At 41.7% G+C, this 24,521-nt stretch overlaps 1 protein-coding gene across 6 annotated transcripts in view; it reads right to left on the bottom strand.

Annotated features, from left to right (window-relative positions):
- Positions 1-24,521, bottom strand: part of BRWD1 (bromodomain and WD repeat domain containing 1) — a 137,269-nt gene that overhangs the window by 28,629 nt on the left and 84,119 nt on the right. For 5 of the 6 annotated variants that reach the window (XM_053312931.1, XM_053312930.1, XM_053312932.1 and 2 more), the window contains 11 exons: positions 20,391-20,476; positions 18,842-19,034; positions 17,800-17,925; positions 16,928-17,035; positions 15,771-15,895; positions 15,606-15,688; positions 14,211-14,322; positions 13,400-13,461; positions 4,185-4,340; positions 3,857-3,977; positions 2,794-2,919 (listed from right to left, as the gene is read on the bottom strand). In XM_053312931.1, coding sequence (XP_053168906.1) covers positions 2,794-2,919; positions 3,857-3,977; positions 4,185-4,340; positions 13,400-13,461; positions 14,211-14,322; positions 15,606-15,688; positions 15,771-15,895; positions 16,928-17,035; positions 17,800-17,925; positions 18,842-19,034; positions 20,391-20,476 — 1,298 coding nt within the window. Of the gene's footprint in view, positions 1-2,793; positions 2,920-3,856; positions 3,978-4,184; positions 4,341-13,399; positions 13,462-14,210; positions 14,323-15,428; positions 15,485-15,605; positions 15,689-15,770; positions 15,896-16,927; positions 17,036-17,799; positions 17,926-18,841; positions 19,035-20,390; positions 20,477-24,521 lie in introns of those variants that run through there. The other variant, XR_008320365.1, reaches the window with a different exon arrangement.

The following is a 24,521-nucleotide window of genomic DNA, read 5'->3' on the forward strand; positions in this document are numbered from 1 at the left end:
CTTGGATTTTGGTTGCTGCTTCTGCTTTTGACTATAAGGCCTTCTCTGGCTGTATTGGAAAGGTCTTCTATAATCTTTCTGGTTTGATTAGTATATTGGGATATTTGTCTTCCATACTTCATATATCTTTGGGAGTAGGAATGTGGTGTGGTAGTACATGTAAATGCTTTTGCCATACATTTGTATTTTTTCATGTTTCCCCACTGTCATTAGTTTGGGAGCTGAACAGGTCATTTCCATCAAAAGGCAAGTTCTTTATTTTGTCCATGTCTATTTGAAGAGATGTGGAATATAGCCAAGTGTGGAGATGAAGGGAAATCGCACCTGCCAGTGTACAGGATTTCATCTCAGAGAGTTGTTTAGCCATGCTGAGATGATGTTGAGTGACATCAGCTGATTTAGCAAGCTTATCTTTAAACTTTGACTGAAGGGCTTCAAGCACATCTCTGAGATAGTCCTTAAAATTCTCCCAGATGGAATAATATTTCGCCACACAATCCATGTAATTAGCTCGTTTAGAGCAGACCCCCCACCCTGAAGTCATCAGGGGGCCTCTGCTCCATGTACCAACAGTGAGGGAGGCTTGCCTGTCGTGCACATGGGAAAGGGCTTTCTCAGTCACTGCCCCTAGACTTTGGAATGCTCTCCCAGTGGTCATCTGCTCCCCAGTCTCCAGCAGTTTTTAGAAAGCAAGTAAAATCTTGGCTTTTTACCCAGGCTTTTAAATGAGTGTTTTGTTTGCTGCTGCTTCTCTGTATCTTATAGTTATTAGTGTACATATTTTTTAATTTTTAAAATTAGATTAATATTTTTATATTCTATTTTAGCTCTTATTGTGCCATTTTTATCGTTTTATATTTTAAATGTCTTGTGAACTGGCCTTGAGATTATTTTAATGAAAAGCAGTATAGAAATTTGATAAATAAAAAAAAGTTAGGCAGGAAGAGTAGAATTTGTGTCCTGTGGAAATTTCCTACCTTCTTTATTTATGGAAGAAGAGTGTTTTCTCCCAGATTTTTGTGGATGAGACCACTCTGAGGAGAACATCTTGCATGCAGAAGGTTCCAAGTTCCCTCCTTGACATCTCCAGATAGGGCTGAGAGAGACTCCTGCCTTTAACCTTGGAGAAGCTTCTGCCAGTCTGTGGAGACAATATTGAGCTAGATGGACCAATGGTCTGACTCAGTAGAAGGCAACTTCCTATGTGAAAGTAGAAGGCAGTAGAAGGCAACTTCCAACCAAGCCTTTAGGTTTCCTAGATTCCACATCCTAAGCTCATCATAGTCAAATGGGAGACTTGGGGAAGGCATAAAATAAGGATCTCTAAGTCTACGCTGTCTCCTGATATAACCAGGGTCTAAAGCCCCTGGGGAGCTCAGGAAATCCATCCTCCTCCTAAAAGATGAATATGTTGGCCCAGAATAGTGCTAACGTTCTTTCGACGGGCAGTTAGGCTCATATGATTGAGAGGAAGAGGGAGTCACTCTCACTGGGGAAGTTGAAAGAGTTTTCGGGGGAGGGGGGGAACCCTTAAAAGTGGAGCCAGACGGTATTGTGTGAGTTAAGCCCAAAATAGATTCTGTGTCTTGCCGTATCGGGAGATCTTTCGACATAGACAAAGTCTATGGGAAGGGATATCAACCTCCAGGCTTTGAAAGTTGAGGTGACTTTGCATCACTGTCATTGTTGCAGCCTATCCTGTATCGGTGAGGTTGACTGAGAGTGGGTTGCTGAAGTAGCATGAGTGTGAGAGATTTGCAAGTGCTGATATCAAGACTTGGACCGTAAATGGTAGGGTCATCATCGGTATTGGTGTAAATGCCGGTGTTGAAATCTCTTCTGGAGAGTACTGGAAAATCTCTGGGGAAGAAGATGAAGATCCAAGTAAAGCTGGCGCCACCGACTGAACTGTAGCAGGGCAAGGGATATCGACTGTATAGAACTTATGTTGATTGCGAGGTTGAAGCCCAGGCTGCGTCTATGTTGAATAAGGGGTTGTCAGCTCTGTGCATTTTGGAGTAGACAATGTCGAGTGATGTCTTTTGATGTTGATGGGGATGATACCAGCATCAACGTCAAGAAGGAAGTTTTCCATTGTTTAGAGATTGAACAGGATGGAGTCCCATCCTCCTGGTACTTTCTCTTTTTATAATGCCTTCAATGTCCCTCTTTTGGCACATCAGTCAGCTTTTTAAAGACTTATTTCGAGTACGTTCCTGGTGAATGCCTCGACTCTAACATGGGCCTCAAGAATCAATGGTCGGGTGAAACCTAATCGGAGTTTGAGGACGTAGAGCTTTTTTGTATAGTGCTGTCTGAAGGCATAGTTCTCTACTTTTCCTTGTTTTATTAGAAAATGACAAGCAAATTTTGCACAAACGATGTGATCCTCTTCTAAGCACAACACTTATGTTTGTCCAAAGATGGGAGCGCCTCACCACAGGAAAAGCACTTTAAAAATGTTTTCCTAACATCCATTAGAGCAAATATCCGAGGAAACCAGTCCACAAAATGTCAAGCAAAGATTAAATCTAAAGAGATCTGAAATCCAAACCATAAATTTTAAACCAAATCTTTCTCTCACAGGAACTAAGCCCAAATGAGGAATAAATCCCAAACAAGGTGCATGCAACGGTGGCTAAGAAGGAACTGAGCAGCAGGTGTTCTGCAGCCAGATATAAGGTGCTCTTGCACGCAAAGAACAGAGTTTGAGTGCTTTGAAGAGCTATGAAATCCTTCTACGGGATTGTGAAATTGTGATAAAACACAGATCATCCCAGATACATTGCTTACCTGATGAACTCTAAGAGCTGATCTGTGATTTTCTGAGCAGATCTAGCAATAGTGCTGTTTGGTTCATTGAAGGTCCTGGCATTGCTCTCGATACATCTTACTTCCCAAATCAATGCAGAGAGTCTCCTATATTTGACAGTAAACAAATGGAATATAGTTTAGCAGTCATGGGAGAAAAATCCCAATCAAAACTGGAGATTTCTAAGTGAAATATAGTTTCACTTTTCAATTACCACATTTTAACAGACAATGTGTTATCTTGCTGAATGCAAAAAAGAAACATTACGTTTGAGACAGTAGCTTTGGCCTGTCTAATCTGTTTGATAATGGCTTTGATGCAAAAGCACATCAATAGCTTTCATAATTTTCAACCTACTAAAGGATTGATTTCTCATATTTTGATCACGTTTTCTTTTATCATTGAAAGCTACATACAACATATACGTTGTATCTGCCTTGTGGGCAGCACAAAACTGTATGCAGCACAACAGTGTAATATTTGGAGACACCTCCAAGTATTAGCAAATCCTTCCCACACAGAATGTATGATTGAGATGACCAGCTTCCTCAAAGTGCTAGAAATGCAAGTTCCAGGCAGTTGGCCCTCTATGCATTATGCTAAAATTCTACAGATGCAGTTAACTAGAAGCTCTTCTGAAATACTGAAAACAATGCAGGACTGTGGCTAAACCAAAGAGCTGTATCCGCACACTAAGAGGAGGCAAAGCACACAAACACCACTTCAGGCACACGAACTGGAGATACACACACACACACACACACACTTTTTTATACCGCCCACTACCAAAGTCTCTAAGTGGTTTACAACAGGATGACAATTATTCTTTAGGCTCACCAAACAGAGATTAAGGATATCAGGTATTAAATTTGCACTGAAGGGAACTGACCAAAATCAAACATAATTTTAACTTCATTTTTACTATGCTTATCAAATCAACATTTTTCTGTCATGATAATTTTCCAAGAATTCTCTTTGTGAATATTTTATAGGCGACTTAACTTTTGTAAGAAATTACTTTCTCTTAGTCTTAATCAAACTAACCTGTAAAACTGGTTGACTAGTCTTGTCCGAATAGTCCAAAGGTCTGTTGGATAAGCTACTACTGTACTGTACTTTGGATACGTATTCAGATCAACTGGTCCAGCAAATGCAGCTGAAATATCTGTCAAAATACAAATTCAGTCAGTTGACACAGCTAAATTGATATCTATCAAATAAATTTCACTCCAAGTCATATCTTGCACATAAAAACAAGTTAAATCATAATTTAGAGACTATGGGGAGACTGGAACAAAGTTGTATTTGTATTCAAAGTACTTGCAATATTCATAGATGAGAGGCAATAGTTATTAGATTTCTGGATCCTTACCAAGTCTCAGCAATTGATCAATTCCACTGATAATCCGTTCACATTCTTCCTCCTGGGATTTCCCCTGCCATTCTCCCTTTTGAGGTTTGTACAATAGTTTTGTCATTTCTTCAGCAGTCACAGAAACACTAGCTCCTAATTCCTCAGGCTGATCAACTGTTTATTTACAACCAATAGTACAGGCAATATTAGGAGAAGAAGAAGAAAATAAGTTTAATAAAATTTGCAGTTCTCATGGCAAACTTTTAAATCAGTAGCTGGACACTTAGCACAATATCATTTCCCATTTTTATTCATCAAGTCTCCATGGTCTGCATCAATTCCCTTAAACAGGGGCTCAGGGTTAGATTCCAAATATGCAGTTATATTCTTAGTTTGTTTTAAAATGTACAGTGCCAGCAGTTACAGTCTAGTTGCTTAAAGAAAAACAAAGGCTAGGAAACATACTAATCTTCAATCTCTATAGTACAACAATTGTACCCACTTTAAAAATGAGACCAAATTGTCTCAAAAAGTTGTAGTTCTGCAAATAATAAAATTAACAGATACAAAGTGTGCACACTAGTGGGGGCTCTATTTTCACCAAATATCAGTGATTGTCCTACAGTCCATTTTTTTGTCTAGTCCAGACAATTTCCTTCCTGTTAACTACAGAGCAAGGAGATCATGAGGTCAAGCATATATGCCTGCAATTCAGAATGCTGCACAAAATTCATGTAGTACTTCTTTTCCAGGCAACTGTTTTGCAAATGTCTGGACTAGAGCCAATACACCTAATTACAGGTACTGCAAGCCCCTTCAAAAAACCAACTTCCTTGGTTCCATAACCATAGAGAGGAAAACCATGAAAAGTGTCCAGTACCACAAATCTCACAAACAGGTTTCTGAAGAAATCAGCAAAAACATAAGAGCTATTCCACCAGCATCAGAAGAACAAAAGCCCTTTTTCTGGAGTTTCTGCCAGCATTTACATAAAGAATTCTACCTGCTGTCCAACTGAGACATGCCACAAAGTTTCATGCATATTTCCATGTTTTAGGGGAAGAAAGATGACAGGGTGGTATTGGAGAAAGCTATTTAAATATGTTCCCTTTTATCTTTCCACTTATTTAAACACATACAGGGTGGGGGGAGATACTGGTACCTATAACTTCCTTCCATGGATCAAAAAACAGCTAAAGGGTGCTACAATTCTGAGTGGAAAAACAGTGAGGCTTAATTGGCCCCTTGTTCTTACCATGCTTATATTAAAACCTGTAGCTCCCAATTTCTTACTTTATTTACAAGCAAGTTTTAATATATTTTTGTGAATGATTGTTGAAATAACGACTACCCCCTCAGTGCTAGTAATATTTCTGAGTAGGGATGTGCAGAACATTTCGACTATGAAATGTTTGTGACTCAGAACTGGACATTCTGAATGTTTCAAGCTGGAACACTCTCTTTTAAAAGAGCCTGTTCCGGGCTCAGAGCAGAAAAACGGGTTGCTTACCTGAAATAGGTGATCTTTCTGGTGATCCATGTTCACTCATAACTTGGGTTCTGTGCCTGTGTAGGAACCCCTGCGGATGATTTCCAAACTCTGTGAGGCGCTCATTGGCTCTGCCGAACCACACATATGACATGAGTTATTTTCAGTGGGAGAGCACCCCTCTCCTCAGTTTCTGACTGGCCGCTGCGATGAGTGAAGAATGTGGATTGATGGAGTCAGGTAAATCCTTATTACTGTGGAAATATCGTAGCAGAAGGGTAGGCTGGGTGTTGTGAATGAACATGGATCACCAGAAAGATCACCTGCTACAGGTAAGCAACCTGTATCTTTAAGGTGATCCATGTTCCCTCATAACTTGGGTGATTAGTGAGCTCACCTAGATGGTAGTGGGTTCTAGGATATATTTAGAGTACCTTCTTGAGCAGTACCCAACCAAAGTTGGTTACTGCCAGTAGTGGATGTCTACAGCATAATATTTGATGAAAGGCAAGTCTGTAGACCATGTGGCCGGTTTACAGATGTCTGTCATGTGGATGCCCAACATGTGAGTTGCCAACATGGCCATGGCTCTATTAGAGTCTGCCTCGATTTTTGAGGTGGGTTTAACTCCTTGCTGGTTGTAGCATATGAAGATGAGTTCTACGAGCCAGTGGAAGTCTTTGTCTAGAAAGAGGTGGTCCTTTGTTCTCTCCTTTATAGGAAACAGTTAGATGGTTTATCTAAAGGATGTTGTCCTATCCAAAAAAGACCTCCTGACATCTAGTGAATACATGGATTTCTCCAGAGGAGTGGAAGGGTTAAAGAACAAGGAAGATAGGACAATGTCTTGAATTAGGTCAAAGTCGGAAACTATTTTTAGTCAGAAGAAGAGGTCTTTGTCCAGATAGAATTTGATGCAAGGAGAGTCAGCATGAAGAGTTGTTAGCTCACTGACTCACCTTGCTGATGTTATGGCAATGAGGAAGGCAACTTTTAAGGATAAAGATTTGAGGGAAGCAGCAAGGAGAGGTTTGAACAGTGCTTTGGTAAAAGAAGTCCAATGAAAGACTCCATGGTTCAATGAGCTCTCCAACATGTGGGAAGAAGTTATTTATGCCTTTAAGGAATTTTTTTTTTATTAAGGATGGGAGAACACTGTGTGTCTATACTAGCCTGGGTGTGTGTCCATACTAGCCAGGGTGTCTTGCAGAGACTTCTGCTAAATGAACTTTGAGAGAAGGGTTTGAAAGTCGGATCATTTTAGACAACTCAAGTATAGGAGGATCTGACGGATTGACACACTGCAAGGGTCAAAGCACTTAGACACAGCATATAAGGTACAACGTTTCCATTTGCACATGTAATTCTGCCACATTGATTCCTTTCTTTCATTCAGGAGGATGGTATCTAACAATTGAACTTCCAGGCCGTCAGGATCAACAACTGAAGGCTGGAATGGAACACACGGCCTGCTCCTTGTGAAAGATGATATTGATGGAGCAGGAAGTGATGATGACCCTGAGACAAACGCAGAAGGATGGGGAACCCTGGCTGTCAGGGCCACCACGGGGTGAGTAGGAAGCACGGAGTCCTTTCCTGCAGGATTTTGCTTATGATCTTGGAGAGCAGGGGAAAGGAAAGAAAGAGATAGTATAAGTGTTTTGTCCAGTATACCTGGAAGGTGTCTCCCATGGAGTTTTTTTCCTATGCTCGCTTGTAACACCCGCTTCAAAACGCTTCTCCCGAAGCTTGCCTTAGCAGCAGAGAGCACATCTATGGTGTAATGCTTGACAAAAGGTAACTCAGTGGAATAAGTTGCTGCTTTACAGATGTCTGTGAAGGTTACCCCTGATAAGTGTGCAGCTGATGAAGCATGGGCACAAGTAGAGTGGGCCTTGATTGCTTCAGGCGGTTGCACGTTCTGTGACTTGTAGGTCAGCACAACAGGTTCAACTAGCCATCCGGACATTCTTTGTCTGGAAATTCAGGAGCCTCTCACAGAGCCCTTGTAAGCTACAAACCAACACTTGGTGGATCTGAAGCCCTTAGTGTGGTCCAGGTAATAATAATAATAATAATAATAATAATAATAATAATAATAATAATAATAATAATAATAATAAAACACCACCCTTCACACATGTAAGGAGTGCATTGTATGTTCTAAAGGTGTAGACAGGTCCCTGAAGAATGTAGGGAGAACAATATCTTGGTTAAGGTGAGTCAGATACCACCTTGGATAAAAGGTCTGGGTCCATCAATCTCTTCTTAACACTGGACTTGCATATAACCTCAAATGGCGCTTAATTTCTCATTTATATTCGAGTTTTTATTGTTTGTGCTTTTCCATTGCTGCACAGTTTTTACACATGTGCAGTATTTGTTGAAAATAAAATAAAATTTCAAAAAAAGGTCTGGATCCATACGCATTAGCACTTTATCACGACAGATCCTAGTGTATGGTGAATCAATCCACAATGCTGTCAGTTCACTAATGCGTTTAGCCATAGCTATGGCAAGCAGGAAGGCAGTTTTCAAAGTCACTAGTTTACTGATTTATTTTTAATGTTTTGTATCCTGCTCTTCCTCCAAGGAGCCCAGAGTGGTGTACTACATACTTAAGTTACTCCTCACAACAACCCTGTGAAGTAGGTTAGGCTGAGAGATAAGTGACTGGCCCAGAGTCACCCAGCAAGTCTCATGGCTGAATGGGGATTTGAACTCAGGTCTCCCCGGTCCTAGTCCAGCACTCTAACCACTACACCACGCTGGCTTGGTTTGATGGATGCAGAACTCATTGGTTCAAATGGGGCCTCAGTTAAAGCCAAAAGGACCAAGGATATGCTCCATGGTTCTACAGGAGTGTGGACGGGCAGATATAAATTTATAAGTCCTTTCAGGAAAGCCTTACTCTCTGGGTGTAAAAAGAGTCTTCCCATCAGAGCCTGGATGTTTTGAAGAGAGTGCTGCTAGATGCACCTTCGAAGATACATTAGCCAATCCATGTGATTTTTGATCAGTCAAGTAAAGAGTACATCCTTGATTGTAGCCTGTTTAGGCAGGAAAATAATGTGTTCCAAGGTAATTACATCTGGTGAAGACTTCCTTTGGTTAAGTAGGATCTTACTCAAAAGCCAATTCACCTTGCCATTGTCTAGTGCCAGGAGATCTATCTCTTGTTGTAGTCTTTGGTACTGGTTTCATGGCAGCCTGAGTATCTGTGGAAACCATGGTTGCCTTGGCCACCATGGGGTTACTAGGATACACGATATCGGAGCAGTCAGAAGTTGAGCAACCACTTGGCTGATCAATGGCAGTGGAGCAAACACATATGGGATCTCCTGCTGCCATATACAGGAAGGCGTCTCCCAGTTCTTCTTCCGCTAAGATAGGAGTTGAGTGGGTGAATTTTATCCCCATGAATGCAGAGTGGCTTGTAAACTCAATGGCATAACCTGTCATTATGGACAATATCCAGGCATCTGATGTGATGCCAAGCGTGGGGGAAAGGGGCAAGTAGTATGGGTGAAGGGAGTTGCGTTCAAGATACTTCCTGGTCCAGAGCGTCAAACAATTGTCTAGGGTTGTACTGACATTTAGGCATGTATCTAAAAGACTTTCTGACTGCTTGAACTCCTATTTCTGCCTGCCAAAAGACCATACTTTTGGGAATAGGTCGGTTATTGTGGGTTCGATGAGCAAGTCCTTGCCGGATAGCAGGATGACTTCATCTTCTCCATTGTCTCATCCATTTTGAGTACTTAACAGACCGTCTCCTTCAAATAGTAGATTCTCAATTTTATCTTTCATGTCATGCTGAAGGGATGGAGAGTACAGCCAAGCATGTCTCCAGAGAGACAAAGCACCTGCAATGGATTGTGACTCAGTCTCTGCAAGGTGCTTTGCTGTGCTTAAATGTTGTTTGGTGATATCGGCAGATTTAGCCAGTGTTGACTTAATTTTTTCACAGAACTCCTCTAGGAGATCCTTTAAGTCTTCTTTTAGAGTATCCCAAACGAAGTACTGGATACATGCAAGCCATCTAGTTGGAAATTTTAATGGCCAAGAATGACATAGAGCAAAAACCTGTTCCCCATAGCATCCAATTTCCTCCCTCCCTTATGCACAGAGGCTGAGTGCGTTCTGCCTGATTTACTGTTGACAGCGCAATCCAGCAAGTTTGGCAGAGGGTGCTTGAAGAGAAAGGAGCAGGACTCCTTTTGTATCCTGTACAAACTTTCCAGCCTCTTCTAAGTTGTTGTAGAGGCTGATGGTGCATCACTGCACATCTTCACAGATAACATTGGCAGAGATGCTGATTGGGCAGCTGAAGAACTGGCAATGAAATCATACAAGGGGTCCTTGACCCCAGGCTGTGCCTTCGGTTCCAAGCCTAAAGTCTTTGCCATGGTTGTCACTTGGATTTGGTACAACTTGGTCTTTGTAGGTGAACCAGATGGAGGATGTGCCACAGTTTCTTCAGGGGAAGGCTCTAAAGGGTTCTCAGTTTGAATGGAGTTCCCCTCAGAGTGCTGTTTTCTCTTTCAGATGATTTCTTTGGAGATGGAAAATGGTGGCTCATCTCTGGATATGGTTCAGTTGGGTGAGTAGGAGCTGGAAAGGATACTTTCTCCTTTTTAGTGGGGGTGCTAGGTGGCGCTTTAGACTCTTGATATGCTTACAGGTATAGGAGTAAGGTCATGCTCTTTTGTTGAGGCTTTTTTCCAAAGCACCTTTGCGTTTCATGGATTTCCATAGCCTGTATTCGTCAAAGTTGTATGGTAACGCAGGCAAAAAAGTAGTATGGGTCCCTATAACGCCTAAGACCCCTAATGTAGCCTGGGTCCAGGGCCCCTGTAGTCCATTGGTCATGTCATGGACACAGTGTTGAGTGGGGTGATGAAACCGCTCTCGCTCTCTCTCCAGGGATAAAAGGAGGAGCAACATGGGGTCACCTTCTCAGGGGACACTGATGGAGTCTTTGGAAGTAGTACAGATTATGAATCCTCATCCCCTTCCAATCCATGTAAGGGGAAATCTTTGAAGATAGAACCCGATGGGGTACTAGCAGTGAGACTCCATTAGGGACTCCAGGTTTTTAGTTGTTGAATTGTCCCATGGTATGCAGGAAGCCTCACTGGAAAAGAGGTGCCCTTCCTTGCTAGAGATGGAATGCACTGATTGAGCCAGGGAAGAGTCTGGAGAAAAGTCAATCACAACAGGTGATGCAGCTTGTGGCACACTATTTATAGGGGTGTCCAGTTTAGTGATTGATGGTGCCATCGATATTGGTATCGTAGTCCCAACCAACTTAGGTCTGATAGTCGATGGGTGGGCAGCAGTTGACATTGATAGTTTCATCAGGAGAGATGTGGGTGTAATCAATGTCAACGTAGGTGTAGAAGCTGTTATTGGTATTGATATTGACAGTGACAGTGTGCCTGATGTCGATGGTTGAGCTCCACAATGTTCTCCCTGCTCAGTCGAAGGCGAGGGAGTATGAAAGGATAGCCTCAGTGCTGATGCTGTCAACTGCTTTGATGTGGCAGATGCTGATGGGTTAGAGGTGGACCTGTGGCAGTGTTTGGGACTCAAGAGAGCCCAACTAGGGATGTGCATGGAACTGGCTTGGAGACCCTTTATGGGCCTCCTAACCAGTTCGAAGAACCGGTGGTTCTACCGATTCAACAGAGGCGGGTGTCTCACTTTGAGAGCGGGGGAGGGTGCACTGACCCCTCCCTGCCACTTTTCCCCCACCAGCATCCATTTTCATAAAAGCTCATCGGGGCGGCAGCATACCTCACTGCCACCCCGTTGCCAGGATATAACCAGAAGTCCCCGACGCACTTGCGTGCACCCACACACATGCAGACGCATCAGAGACTTCCGGTTATATCCAAACAACGGGGAGGCAGGGAGGTACGCTGCTGCCCTGATGAGCTTTTACAAAAACAGCCGGAAGGGGTAAGTGCACACACACACACACACACACACACACACACACACACACACACCCGCTCTTTAAGCAGCACCCTCACCACCTTCGAGCCTCCGCACCGCAGTTGCATGCACATCCCTAAGTCCAACCGCTTTCACTTGTGTTTCATATGGTGTTGATGTTGGGCTTCCATGCCCACTGTCTCAGGCTTTTTAAAAGTCAACTCTCTGTGATCTTTATTAGAAGGAGCTTGAAGTGCAGACATATTGAAATCCTCTGAAGTCACCCTCAATCCCGAAGGGCTACTGTCGGCCAACATTGATGCCGCAGACGTCAGTGGAAGTGGCGATTTCAGCATCTGAGTCAGAGGTTGACTGTCAGAGAACAGCAAAGTGCGCCCACAAGAGGCACACTTTTCCCTAATGTCCATTAGACCAACAGAGAGGGGCGAGGCGAAGGGGGAAATGGAAAGACAGACCATAGTCGAAGCCAGGAAATCACTGCGAAGAACAAAGTGGAAACAAAATCCAAAAAGTAAGCCATTAAACAAAAAATCAAGAGAAGTTTTTTACCACAGGAACTGAAATTAGACAGAACGTATCCGTCATAATGAGAGCAGCATGGTGGTTGAGAAGGAAATGAGGATAAAGGCACTCTCCCACCAAAAATAACTGTCATGCCAAACACGTGATTCAGCAGAGCCAAAGAGCACCTCATGGAGCTTGGAACTGTACACCGTACTGCATAGTTTTGGTGACCCTATCTTAAGGAGGATATTGCAGAACTGGAAAAGGTACAGAAGAGGGCAACAAACATGGTCATGGGCCTGGAGCACCTTCCTTATGAGGCTAGGCTACAGCATCTGGGGCTCTTTACTTTGGAAAACAGCTAACTAAGGGGAGACATGCTCCAAGTGTATAAAATTATGCATGCAGTGGAGAGAGTGGACAGGGGTAATTTTTTCTCCTTTCGCAATACTAGAACCAGGGGTCATCCCATGAAAAAACAGGTTGCTCACCTGTAACTGATGATCTTTTAGTGATCCATTGTATTCATAAGGAATGGGGTTCTGCGCCTATGCAGAGACCTCACGGGTAGAATGACTAGCTCCTCATGACACCCACTCTGCCTTGCACATGCTTAGTGCTTCTGTTGAAACTGGCAGTTGGGGGCACCATTTTCTCAGTTTCTTGCAGACCACCATCTTTGACGACCATGCAGTGATATTTTTAAGATAAGTTTAAAAATTAAAAAACAAATAATAGCTAGGATCAACCAAAGAAATGGGCTAGTGGGTGATTTTAAACAAAATTTTAAGATTTCCCCCAAACCCCCATAGGATCTTATGTGGATCTGAGGTTAAAATTTTGTTCAAAATCACCCGCTGCCCATTTATTTTGTGGGCTGGGTGGTAGGTAGCACCCATCATGCCCTACCACCCAACCCACTTTGGTGTCCCTAGGAACTATCCAGAGGGAACAATGGGGTGTTTTGAGTTGCCCCATTGTTCCCTATGGCCGAAACAAACTGCACTCACAGACTGCATGGACACAAGTTTTGCATTACAATTTGCAATGCATTTTGGCAACCACGCCTTGAAAAACACAGCAGAAGTACATAGTAAAAGGGAACTTCTTTCAAACTCAAAACAGAGCACAAAATCAGTTTGGTGCACATCTCTATTTTTCAGAACATGCATAGCATGCTCTTCTTTCACAAAATAACTGACAGGTACATAACTTAAAAACACAATGATGTTAGTTGATCAAGGGGAGTAGTAAGGAAAACTTAAATGATTTTGCATACCATTTTCTGGAATTGGTTCCATGTCCCATGGGCTAAGTCTCTCAATTTCACCATTATCCCACCTATAAAACACATTTTAAAAACATGTCAGTCATTCAGTTTCTATAGGGAAACTTTACTCTGTTAGATGTATCGATTTATTAAGCAAAAGTGGCCAATTGAATAGTCTCCTGTATTTACATGAAGAATTTCAAAACTTGGATCAAAAGAGACCTCAAAAGGTGCACTGTGGACAGTGTATTAAGACCCAATGTGTTTTGGAATCGTAAGACTCTTCTTCTGGGACTTCTAACTTTTCAAATGATTGTTCTAGCTACCCCTGTGCTATGCTTTCCCGTCTTTCCTTTCTTAGAATACCAAAGCTACCAACAAGGCTGTTTTCATTTCTCTCATTCTCAAAAATTGAGCCGGGGCAGCTTTTATACAAATAAGTCTTAATGGGAACCATCACACTTAAGAATATAGGAAGACTAAGACTGCAACCCTGCATACAGTTGGAATGCTTAAAGCCAATGGCAATCAGGGGTTCCGACAAGTCCCTCCCTAGTACCTGGTTCTTGTCCTCTCTCTAATATTCTGAAAACTCCAGTTGTTTACTTATCTACTTTACTGATCAATGCAAAAAGCAAGAAGGAAAGCTTGAACCTTTGTTTTCTTGATAATACAACTCCCCAGTTCTTCATTATCAACACTGATACATCTTTGTAAGACTAACTGCTGTTTAAAGGGTTGCAAATAGTTAGTTTGTTTATAGATAAAGCAGCCCTTGAACACTTCAATTTGAACACTTTAGAGCAAAACATGGACATACTTAACACTATAACACTGAAAAGGGCTGTCTGGATATTGTGGTTGATATGGCTCTTGGCTCAGAACAGTTCCAAACCACCAAGCATCATCAATGATTGAACGAAAGCGGTCATCTGTAACAAAAACCATCAGATCTTATACAAAGCCAAAGTCAACAAACACAGTCCAAGTCAAGCTGAAATGAACAAAGAGATAGTCTTTTCCTCAAAGGAATAAATGGAGCTTAAGCTAAGAACCTTATTGTGCAGTAATCATGGCAGACAAGAATGAACTAAGTAGAGTGTGTTCTCCTGCCTATTTTAATGGGCACTCCCTCACGCCTCAGAATACCGGAGAGTGCATACCAGAGCTATGTATTCCTCCGCGGAGCTTACAGCACAAATGCAGAAGACCCACCATGAACATGGATCACCTCAGGGATCTATACAGCTCTTTGAAATTAACTTTTTTTTTTTTTTTTGGCACTAACGGAGGAGCACATGGGGAAATGGTGTGGCGCTTATCTATTTCACGCTCTATACAATCTGTTAATCACAGTGAAAACATGCAGTCTCATGATTCAATACAGACAGAGTTTGTAGGTAGTGGCTAACATTCATAACTAACTTAAAGGAAAAACAATACCTTAGGCTATGGAATTTAGTACCTATTTAACTGAATCAAAGACAAATCTGAATTTAAGATGAGTGCCTTTAGAAAAGAGAGGTTAAATATAGGTTATACCCTTATTTACTGAAAAGGAAGAGGACTCTGAATTTAAGATGATCCTGATTTCTAACATGAAAGAAGTGGGCAGGGCGGGGGGGGACTAGTATTGGATTCAGGTAAATACAGTATTTGCAATTTTAAAACCAATTTCAAGGTAAAGCAAAAGATACAAGTTCTATTTGAATCAAGATCTGTTTAGAAAGATTATTGGTTTTGCCGTATCAAAATGTTTAGGAGAAAAGGGACCCCCACACAAAATTCCAAGCTCATGGTTCAGTTAGCAAACTGTTCATCTGTTCTATACTTTCTGATGACCAGCAGTGCATAATGGCAGCTGGGAGCAGAAGTTCAATATGCAGAAAGAGCACTTTACCATCAACTTGGGAGCCAGTGTGGTGTAGTGGTTAGAGTGCTGGACTAGGACCGGGGAGACCCGAATTCAAATTCTCATTCAGCCATGATACTAGCTGGGTAACTCTGGGCCAGTCACCTCTCTCTCAGCCTAACCTACCTTCACAGGGTTGTTGTGAGGAGAAACTCAAGTGTGTAGTACACCGCTCTGGGCTCCTTGGAGGAAGAGCGGGATATAAATGTAAAAATAAATAAATAAATAAAACTTACTTGTTACTTTGAATTACACTAAAATACTGAAAAGGTACTTCATAGCTTGAAAAGAACAAAGACTTACAAGGTTGCCAGTTTCTTTGTCGTGCTTCATCATAAAACTGACGTAACACAAGGAAGTCAATAACATCTGGCATATCATGATATCTAGATAGAAGATTAAAACTAATTAGTCCTCCAGTGTATAGAAATTATTTACATATGGCCTGACCTGGGGAAAAATACATACTTGAGAGAGAAGGATTTGTCCTGGAGCTGTCCTGTAATATGATCCATAAGAGTAAGCTTAAGACAACATAGTGTAGGAGGGCCAACTTCGTAACGTATCCCAACGATTTTTACCAATTCTTGCTCCTAGTAACAGACGCACAGATTATGAAGATTGTCATTAATAACATTACAAAGATCAGCTACATTATAATTCCATAATAAACTCTGGATAATGGTATCACACATGCAACACCAGGCATAGCACAAACTTAAAACAGATCAACAAGAGTCATATCTTATAGAACAGAGATCAAGATAAAGTGATCAAAGATAAAGTAAAAAGATAAATTTTGTTCTATATTTCATTTAGGCAGCTTAAAGTGATTTAAAACAGGTGTTTGGGGGAGGGGGCTGTCTTGAAAAAAGATCCAGAAAATATACAAATACTGAAAGTATGTTATCCCTTTCAAAACAAAAAGATAATTAATTTGTACAGTCAATTTCTAGGTTATTAAGCATTCCAAAGAGCCATTTCAGAGCCATTTTGACTAATTGCATATAAACCATTTCAAAAGCACACTCACAGGCATATTCCTCAAAAGAAAAACGTTAAGGGAAATGCTCTCAGTATTTCAGGGCAAAACAAAGAGATGTAAATTGGATCCAAAGGCATCCTTCCACATGCAGGAGAGCTGGTCTGCACATGAAAAAGGTGATTTACATCTCATGGAAGAGCTTGGTATGACGGATATGGAGCTTAATCCAAAGATCTTCTTTAGGTTGGGCAAGCTTCTTCAATGCCTATGCCTAGACTATAAAAACCTACCATAACCCTGCATAAACTTGTGCACGAGCTTTTGTGGACAAGCATCTTATTTTCACATCACTTTGGATTCAACCTCCAGTTTTCCTACAGTGATTTGTAAAAATATTCTTTACTTGATAGAACTTCTATAACTTTATTTCAATCTGCCTGCTTGTTTTGAAATTACTATAGATTTACTCTAGCAAGCATCCACAGCTGAAGTCATGCCAAGGAACATTTTGTGGGGGGCAGGGTGGTGGCACTAGCAAACATCATTCCACCAGTGTTGCACAAGTGAACTGTTATTACAAGATGGTGGATGCTTCCCTTTACATAGAGAGTAAACAGCCACTAGTGTGAACAAGTCTTACCCTAAGAATCATTTTTCTCCACGGTTCTTTGTGAGGATTCAATTCATAAATATTGTTTTTCCTCACTGCTTCAATATAAGCTTCATGACCTTGTCGAAAATATATCACCTAAAAAAAGCAAGTAAGTAAATGAAAACCACCTAAATGAGTTTAACATTAATTCAACTGAGAAGTGAGAGACATTTCTCTTGATTTGGTGTGCCCACCCTTTCAACTAGTTATGGAGAGAACAGGTCCCACCTGCTGTGCTCACCAATCTCCCCCCATCCCCAGTGCACAGACAGCCAGGTTAAATGGAAGCATCCACAAAGAATCAGTTTCTATGCTCCACAATGGCCAATTCTACCTACACTGCTTTTGCATCAAATTGCACATAAAGAAAATAGAACTTTTGCCTTTTAAGACAAAGAGCTGTGCATGCAACCTAGCATGACAGTGGCCAGTCCCAGTTTGCTCTATTTTTTTGAACTGGTTGCAAATATGGCTTGGCTTGCCCTCTGTTGTAGCTTTAAAAGGTGAGAAGTTCTTAAAAGCTCCAAGAAATGCCACCATAGCACTGCTTGTGATTTGTGGACAACTGTTGCTTTCCCATGACATGCTAAAATTAGAGTACAGGAAATCTCCAATTTACAAATGGCTTCTGTTCCAAATGTTCATTTGTAAGTCAGATGTCCATAACTTGGAATGCACATAGTTCTCAAGAGTGATTACTTGTTTGTAAGTGCAGGTTGTAGGTCTGGGACATCCGTAGTATGTTATGGAGTTTTCTTTGTATGTATGGGTGTTTGTAACTCAGGGAGCGCCTGCACACATAATTTATTTATGCTAATAAAATGACTGCAAATTTGGTAGCACAGTCTAAGTTCTCTCACCTCATCGCCCATTTGAGGAACAAAAGGAGACCTTCTGAGTCTTATATCTGTTATCCAATCAGGAGGCTGGAAGTCACAGGACAGTTCTAGATTTTCTTGCTGTTGTGAAGAATTCATCTGCATATCCTTATAAAGATTATTCAGATTAGAATGCAGCATTTTAGGAGTATTTTAACTGTTCAATTCATGGAATTATTTGAAAAACATACAAAAATATTCATAAAATTAGTTAGTTTTCAGGGTTTTTTTTCTTCCTTATAACACAATATTGCTTTCTTGGAATTGCTGAAAATGAAGGCAGAAGGCTCCTCAGAAGGACAGGGCCAAAATAACAAGTGCCAGCCTTCCTCTCCAGCTTGGAGGGAACAGAGACTATCCCTGCAGTTGCACTGGGTTTCCAAGGTGCCTTGAAGTATCTGAAAAACATAGTGCAGCTGCAGGAACAATTCCTCCCTAGCCTCAAGCTCGAAAGGAGAGCTAGGGCTTTCCCTGGCCACACTGCACTTCTATAGCGCCCTGGAAATGTATGCAATATCCAGAACAATCCCCCATTCTGCAGTTCAAGGTCAGGGACATGACCCCAGCTCTTGGTTAATGAAGGCTGAAATCTATAGCAATTTGCCCAAGAAGTCACCCAATGAGTTGAACCTAAGACTTTTGACTGGCTTGTTTGTTTTAAAAGCCTCCTTTCAACTGACTTCACCATGGGACTGAATACGATTCCTTCCACAGAGTATCAGCATAAATATATTTTCTACTTAGAATCCTCCAAAAAGTTGTGTTTATTGATTTTTATAAAGATCTGGCTATCACCAATTGCCCCTAATTTAGAACTGCAAAACAAAAACAAAAAATTCCCCTCATGGATAGTCATATACTTGGCTCAAATAGGTTGCCATCCTTATTGGTTGCAGAACTTGGGAGCAATGCAACAATATTCTGCATCAGTGCTTATTTATTCAGAAAAGCCACTAGTATACCTGAAAAACAACTTAGTATTAGTGTCCACAAATAAACCCAGTTAACAAAAGTAGATTAATACCTCCTCATGCCTTTTTGGTTTGTATTTTTTCCGTCTTTTTTTCCTTCTCTTTGGTGGATAAATTTTTTCTAATGATACTTCATCTTCAGAAGAACTACAATATCTAATAGTTTTGCGCCGAGAAGTTCTTACAGGAGGCTGTAGATTAATGCCTGCATCAGCTATCCAGTCAGAATACTGGCTTGAGGAGTCACTGTTGGAGAAGTGCACACAAAACACCCATCACAACAAAATAATTGATCTCAGATCAATTAATTTAATAAATTAATTGAGTAATAATTTAATAAATTAATTTAGATTTCATTTTAGTTTGTGCTTCACAGTTTCCTTACTACACAGAACTGAATTTCTTAAGGCTGTATCAAGCTATATCATGAAAGCTTTGAAACAAACAGGGATTGCTGATGTTGTAAATCCCTACCCCCACCACCAGGAGGCAGCCAAATGTGGGGCAAGTGCCCTGGGTAATGCAGTGGTGATGGGGCCCCCACCAGGCAGCCTGGGAAGCCTACATGCCTGCTGGGAGGATGTGCAGACTTCTGCTCAGAGCTTCTTCCAGGGAGAACCTCTGAGCGGAACTATCAGACTGCACAACTTCCCAACATCATTCCCTATCTGCCTTCCCACTGTTCCCTCAAAAGCACTGCACTGCTCAGTCATCCCCATTCCAGTGCTGGGCCCCCGCAACACCACCACATTACCCAGGGGCACTTGCCCCACATTCGGTACTGAGATCGGTAGGGATCTATCTATGTCTATATATTTAATTCTTCTAAATGTACCCGTCGCTAATCCCATGAGTGGCAGCTCTTGCAAGAGTAGCTGCCTGGGGGATAGCGATGGGATAGGAGACAATAGCGACAGCAGCGGGCCAGCCCGGCCCAGCCGCCAGAGGAGGCGGCAGCAGCGGGCTGGCCTGGCTCAGCTGCCCACCACGAAGAGGCAGGAGGTGGTGGCGAGTGGGCTTTCCAGCCAGCCCGCAAGCCAGAAAGTGTGGGGTGGGGGTGAGAGGAAGTGAGGTGGCCAGCCAGAAAGCGGGAGAGGGGGAGAAGCAGGCGGGTGGGAGCGGGAGCGGCACCCGGCCAGCCAGAAAGCCGGGCATGCCGGCATGGTGGCAGTGGGGGAACAGCAGCAGTGGGTGGGCTGGCTGAAGGCGCAGATGCTCTGTCCCCGGCCTAGCTAGTTTCTGATGATTTTCTGACATGCACAGTCCTAATATAAATATTTGTAACAGTAGTTCCTTCTTCCACTAAGGCACCACAGGCACCACTCCAGCATACAGCGAGCCATTTCTTCATTTATACAATTGCAGCACAATAATTTAAATCTTAACCAACTGAAGTCACTCAAATGTGGACTTTCCAACATCTCTTTATCTCCTGAAATACTCTACGCAGTATTAACCTCAAAATAGGACTGACACAGTAGCATATCATCTACGTGAATCCTAAATAATTAACCTTTTCAAAAGATCAAATGCAAACATTAGAACAAAGCATCATTAAAGTTCAGAGGGAAGACACACATTTGTATGCAATATTGATTTTACCTGGAACAATTACTGTTGGTTTTCCTGTCACTCTTCCAGTCTTCCTCATGGGAAGACAAACTCAATCCATCACTTTCTTCTGCTTCCTAAATTAAAATAAATAAGTTGGCTAGGAAACCTAAATAAATTGGAAGATCTTTACATAATTCCATATTCTCCTGCTCTCCTCTAGGCTGAAGCTTTATAAAGTTATATCAAAGGTTAAAGGGTACTGCAAATCAAAGAACATTGTCCCCCCGCCATCTGACTTTATCTGCTTAACTCATGCCATGTTGAACCACTTGATGTACTAGAATTGCTGAAAGACAATGCAAGACCAGCTATGCAACTAAACCTAGGCTAGAACAGGACTCTCCTTTGAGAACACTTAAACATACAAAATATCTATCTATCTATCTATCTATCTAGTATTCATAATGACTGGGTTCTGCACCTGTGCAGGGGCCTCACAGATATATTGACTAGCTCCTCATGACGCCCCCACCTGCCCTGCACATGCTCAGTGCTTCTGTTATTCAGCAGTTGCGGTGGGGGTCCCCTCTTACTCAGTTTCTTGCAGACCGCCATCCATTGACGATCTTTCTGTGTCCTTGTCCTTGTCTTTTTCTTTTCTTTTCTTTTCTATCACACAACTGCTGCGGGGAGGTTTGGGTGGGTCTTACGAATACAACGGATCACTTCTAGATCTCGTGAGCAACATGTTTATCTGGATCACGATCCATTAGATTAATAATGAATGGGTGATTAGCCAGCTTCCCATCTGGTGGTGGGAACTGCAGGCGCTGAAGCTATGGCAGCACCTGCTTTAGCACACTCCCTCCAAAGCCTCCTTCTTTTGCCAAACGCAGGTCTATGGCATAATGCTTTTTGAAGGGTGGTTGAGAAGATCATGTTGCAGCTTTACAGATATCAAGCACTGAGATTCCTGATAGATGAGCAGCTGAAGATGTGTATGCTCTTGTGGAATGCCCCCAAATAGCACCTGGGTGATCCTTCCCCTGTTGTTTATAGGCTATAAGTTGCACTATCCACTGGGCTAGTCTTTGTCTCGATACTGGTTGCCCTTGTATGCAATGAATAGCCTAGTTGTTTTTCGTATGTCTTTTTGTGGTTTCTAGATAATAGAGCAATGTGCACCGTACATCTAAAGAATGTAGAGCCACCTCTAGAGTTGTTTCCAGGTTTTGAAAAAAGGTAGGTAGCGTTATGTCTTCATTCAAATAGAAATCTGTCATCACCTTTGGCCAGAATTGTGGATCCATACACATTATTACTTTATGCAGATATAACTGAGTGTATGGCCTATCTGCTCTCAGTGCAGTCAGTTCACTCATATGCCTTGCTGTAGCAATTGCAATTAAGAAAATTGTTTTTCAAAGTTTTCATTTGCAAAGATGCATCCCTTATAGGTTCAAATGGGTGCTCCGTAAGTGATGACAATATTAGTGATAAGCGCCACTGCTCCATTGGTTTTTTAACTGGTGGATACAAGTTGTTTAGTCCCTTTAAGAACTTCTTGAATTTGGGGTGGGAGAATACTGTTACACAGGAGTTGGCCTTGTGTACCTCACTCCTGAAAACGGATGTAAAACTCTGAACTCTATTTCGTAACCAGTCTCTATCATCTTTAGCACCCACTGGTCTCATGTTATGTGGTGCTATGCTTGAGCATGACTTGCCAGCTTGATGGGGTTTCTGGCAATCACAAAGCTGATGTTTTGTGCTCTGAGAGATGTTACAAGTGTCTTCTGAATTAATTGTGGTGGATGGATCTGGCCAAAGAGTCTGTTTATTTTGGTCCCTATGAGGGGTGTAAGGGGTTTTTAATGTACTGGGTCTTTTTAGGATTTTAAAATTGTTTTTTAACTGATTGTTTTATGGTATTTTAGGATTTTTGTTTTTGTTGTTGACTGATTTTGACTGTTTTTGTTTTGTTTGAAACCGCCCTGGGCCAAATTGGGAGGGGCAGTATAAAAATGCAATAAATAATAAATAAATAATACATTTAATAGGTTTAGTACTCTGACCCTTTTGTTTTTGTTTGAAATATCTATTTCTTTGATAGGGGTGATATTGCCTTCTGATGCCATAAACATTTTTGCTGTATATTTTGACTTCGCCCAAGACTCCATTGTTGTGTCAGTGCTTTCTGCGAAGAGCCCCTTTCCATCATATTTATTTGATTTCTAGACTGCCCTTACAGAATAGCTCAGGGCGGTTCACAAATATCACAAAACAGTTAAAATCAATCAGTGATCGGGAACAAAGATTTTAAAATACAATAAAACAGCTTTAATTTTTTTTTCAAAACCTTATAACCTTATATGGCAAATGCTCCACCCTATCTCACATATCTTGTTGTAAATTGGTGGCGTGTAACCATGCATGGTGACGTAATGTTACTGCAGTCGCCATGGCTCTTAACTCTGTCTCTCCTAAGTATTTAAATGTGCTGAGTAGTTGTCTCGTTATGCCTGTTATCTTTTCATAGGTCTGTGCAAACATTTATTGGAATTCCTCTGATGACATTGAGGTTGAATCCTGGAAAAGTATGTCCCATAAATAATGCTCATATCTTGCAAGACATGTAGCATGATTTGCTATTTTAATAGATAAACTCGAGGTGCCATATATTTTTCTCCTTAATACATCAATTTTTCTCCCCTCTTTCAGCAGGAGTTGCATGATGCTGTCCACCTTTTGAAGAGGTAGCACATTCCACCACCAAGGAGTTTGGTACTGGATAGCACCTTAGGTATATATTTTCCTCTTCCTGGATTCTATATAATCCTATATAACTCTGACATAATCTTTTTTATGTCAGAGTAGATGTCAATGAAACCTCCCATGCCGACAATGCTGCCTTAGTAATAACAGGAAGTATGGTAAGTACCACTGGGTGTGATCCTCTTGCTTTCACCATCATATTGTAGACTGGATCCTTCAGATCTACCTCTGGTTGTTTCAATTCCAAACCCAATGCCTCAGCCATCTCTCTTATCTGAGCATGATAGGTCTTTAATTCCTCTGAGGGGGATTTGGAGGTACTTCTACTGGTGGGTCAGAAGGATAATCCTCTCTGCCATAATCTGTCTCAGTCTGTTGAATAACCATCACCCTCATCATCATCATTCAATGGAGGCACTACTGGAAGTGCTTTCTTTCTCACTGCTTTTCTGGGTTAAGAAGGCACCTGTGGGGCTGAAGGTTGCCCTAGTTGTATTGGTTGCGTCTGAGGTGACATTGAGCAAGAAATATGTTGCAGATTGCACTGTTGTTGGTATACTGACTGCTGTGCAGACCCATATTTGTTGATTTTCTTGTTGGGTTTTCCATATCTGGTATTCAGCATAATTAGGTGGATATAAAACTGTTGGGCTGTCTAAACCCACATGTATGTGTAATTGTATGCTTCCATAGTATAGAATCCACATGTATGGGTTGTATGCTTCCAGATGGGTCTGAAGGTATCAAACCCTTTGTGACCACATATTGCAGTGGCGATTTCCATGTTAATGGTGCATAACTTGCAATTGGTTTGGGGTAAATTTAAATGGGTCTTGATATCCCTGTTTTGTCTTCCGATGGTCTCTGAGGAGACATTAGTCATATTGGTTGCGATGCTGTAGGCAGCACTCTTATTGGTGACATCAATGGTGTTTTCAGTACCAAGAGGAGCCCCTCTTTGGTATCATGTTTGACATCGAGCCCTCCTCTCAAAAAGCCATGAAAAGTGGATCCTGATGGCGTGCTGTAGATTCTAACATTGATAACTATGTTGTTGCCATTTTGGGGTCTAAGGAGACATCATCCTGTGCAGTCTCTTCTCCAAACCCCACATAACCTCCCATATCATAGATACACTGTGGTCTCTTTGTAGACGGTGATTGCATCGGCATATGTGCAGGAGACAGCATTGACCTTCTTTCCGTTTCAGTGGTGGTGGTGATAGACAGTATTCTCTCCGACATCGATGCCATAGCAACCCTGCCTGATACCATGTTCGGTAGCGAAGGCTCTTGCTCTGTTTCCCGCTCTGCTGTGGACAGTGAAGGCAAATTGCTTAACCTCAACATCTGCTCTTCTTGCAGAGCAGTAGGTGAAGGTGTACTTCTTTTGGATTCAGATTTA

This window comes from Hemicordylus capensis, chromosome 3 (assembly GCF_027244095.1).
Source record: "Hemicordylus capensis ecotype Gifberg chromosome 3, rHemCap1.1.pri, whole genome shotgun sequence".
In the NCBI taxonomy this organism is placed as follows: domain Eukaryota; kingdom Metazoa; phylum Chordata; class Lepidosauria; order Squamata; family Cordylidae; genus Hemicordylus; species Hemicordylus capensis.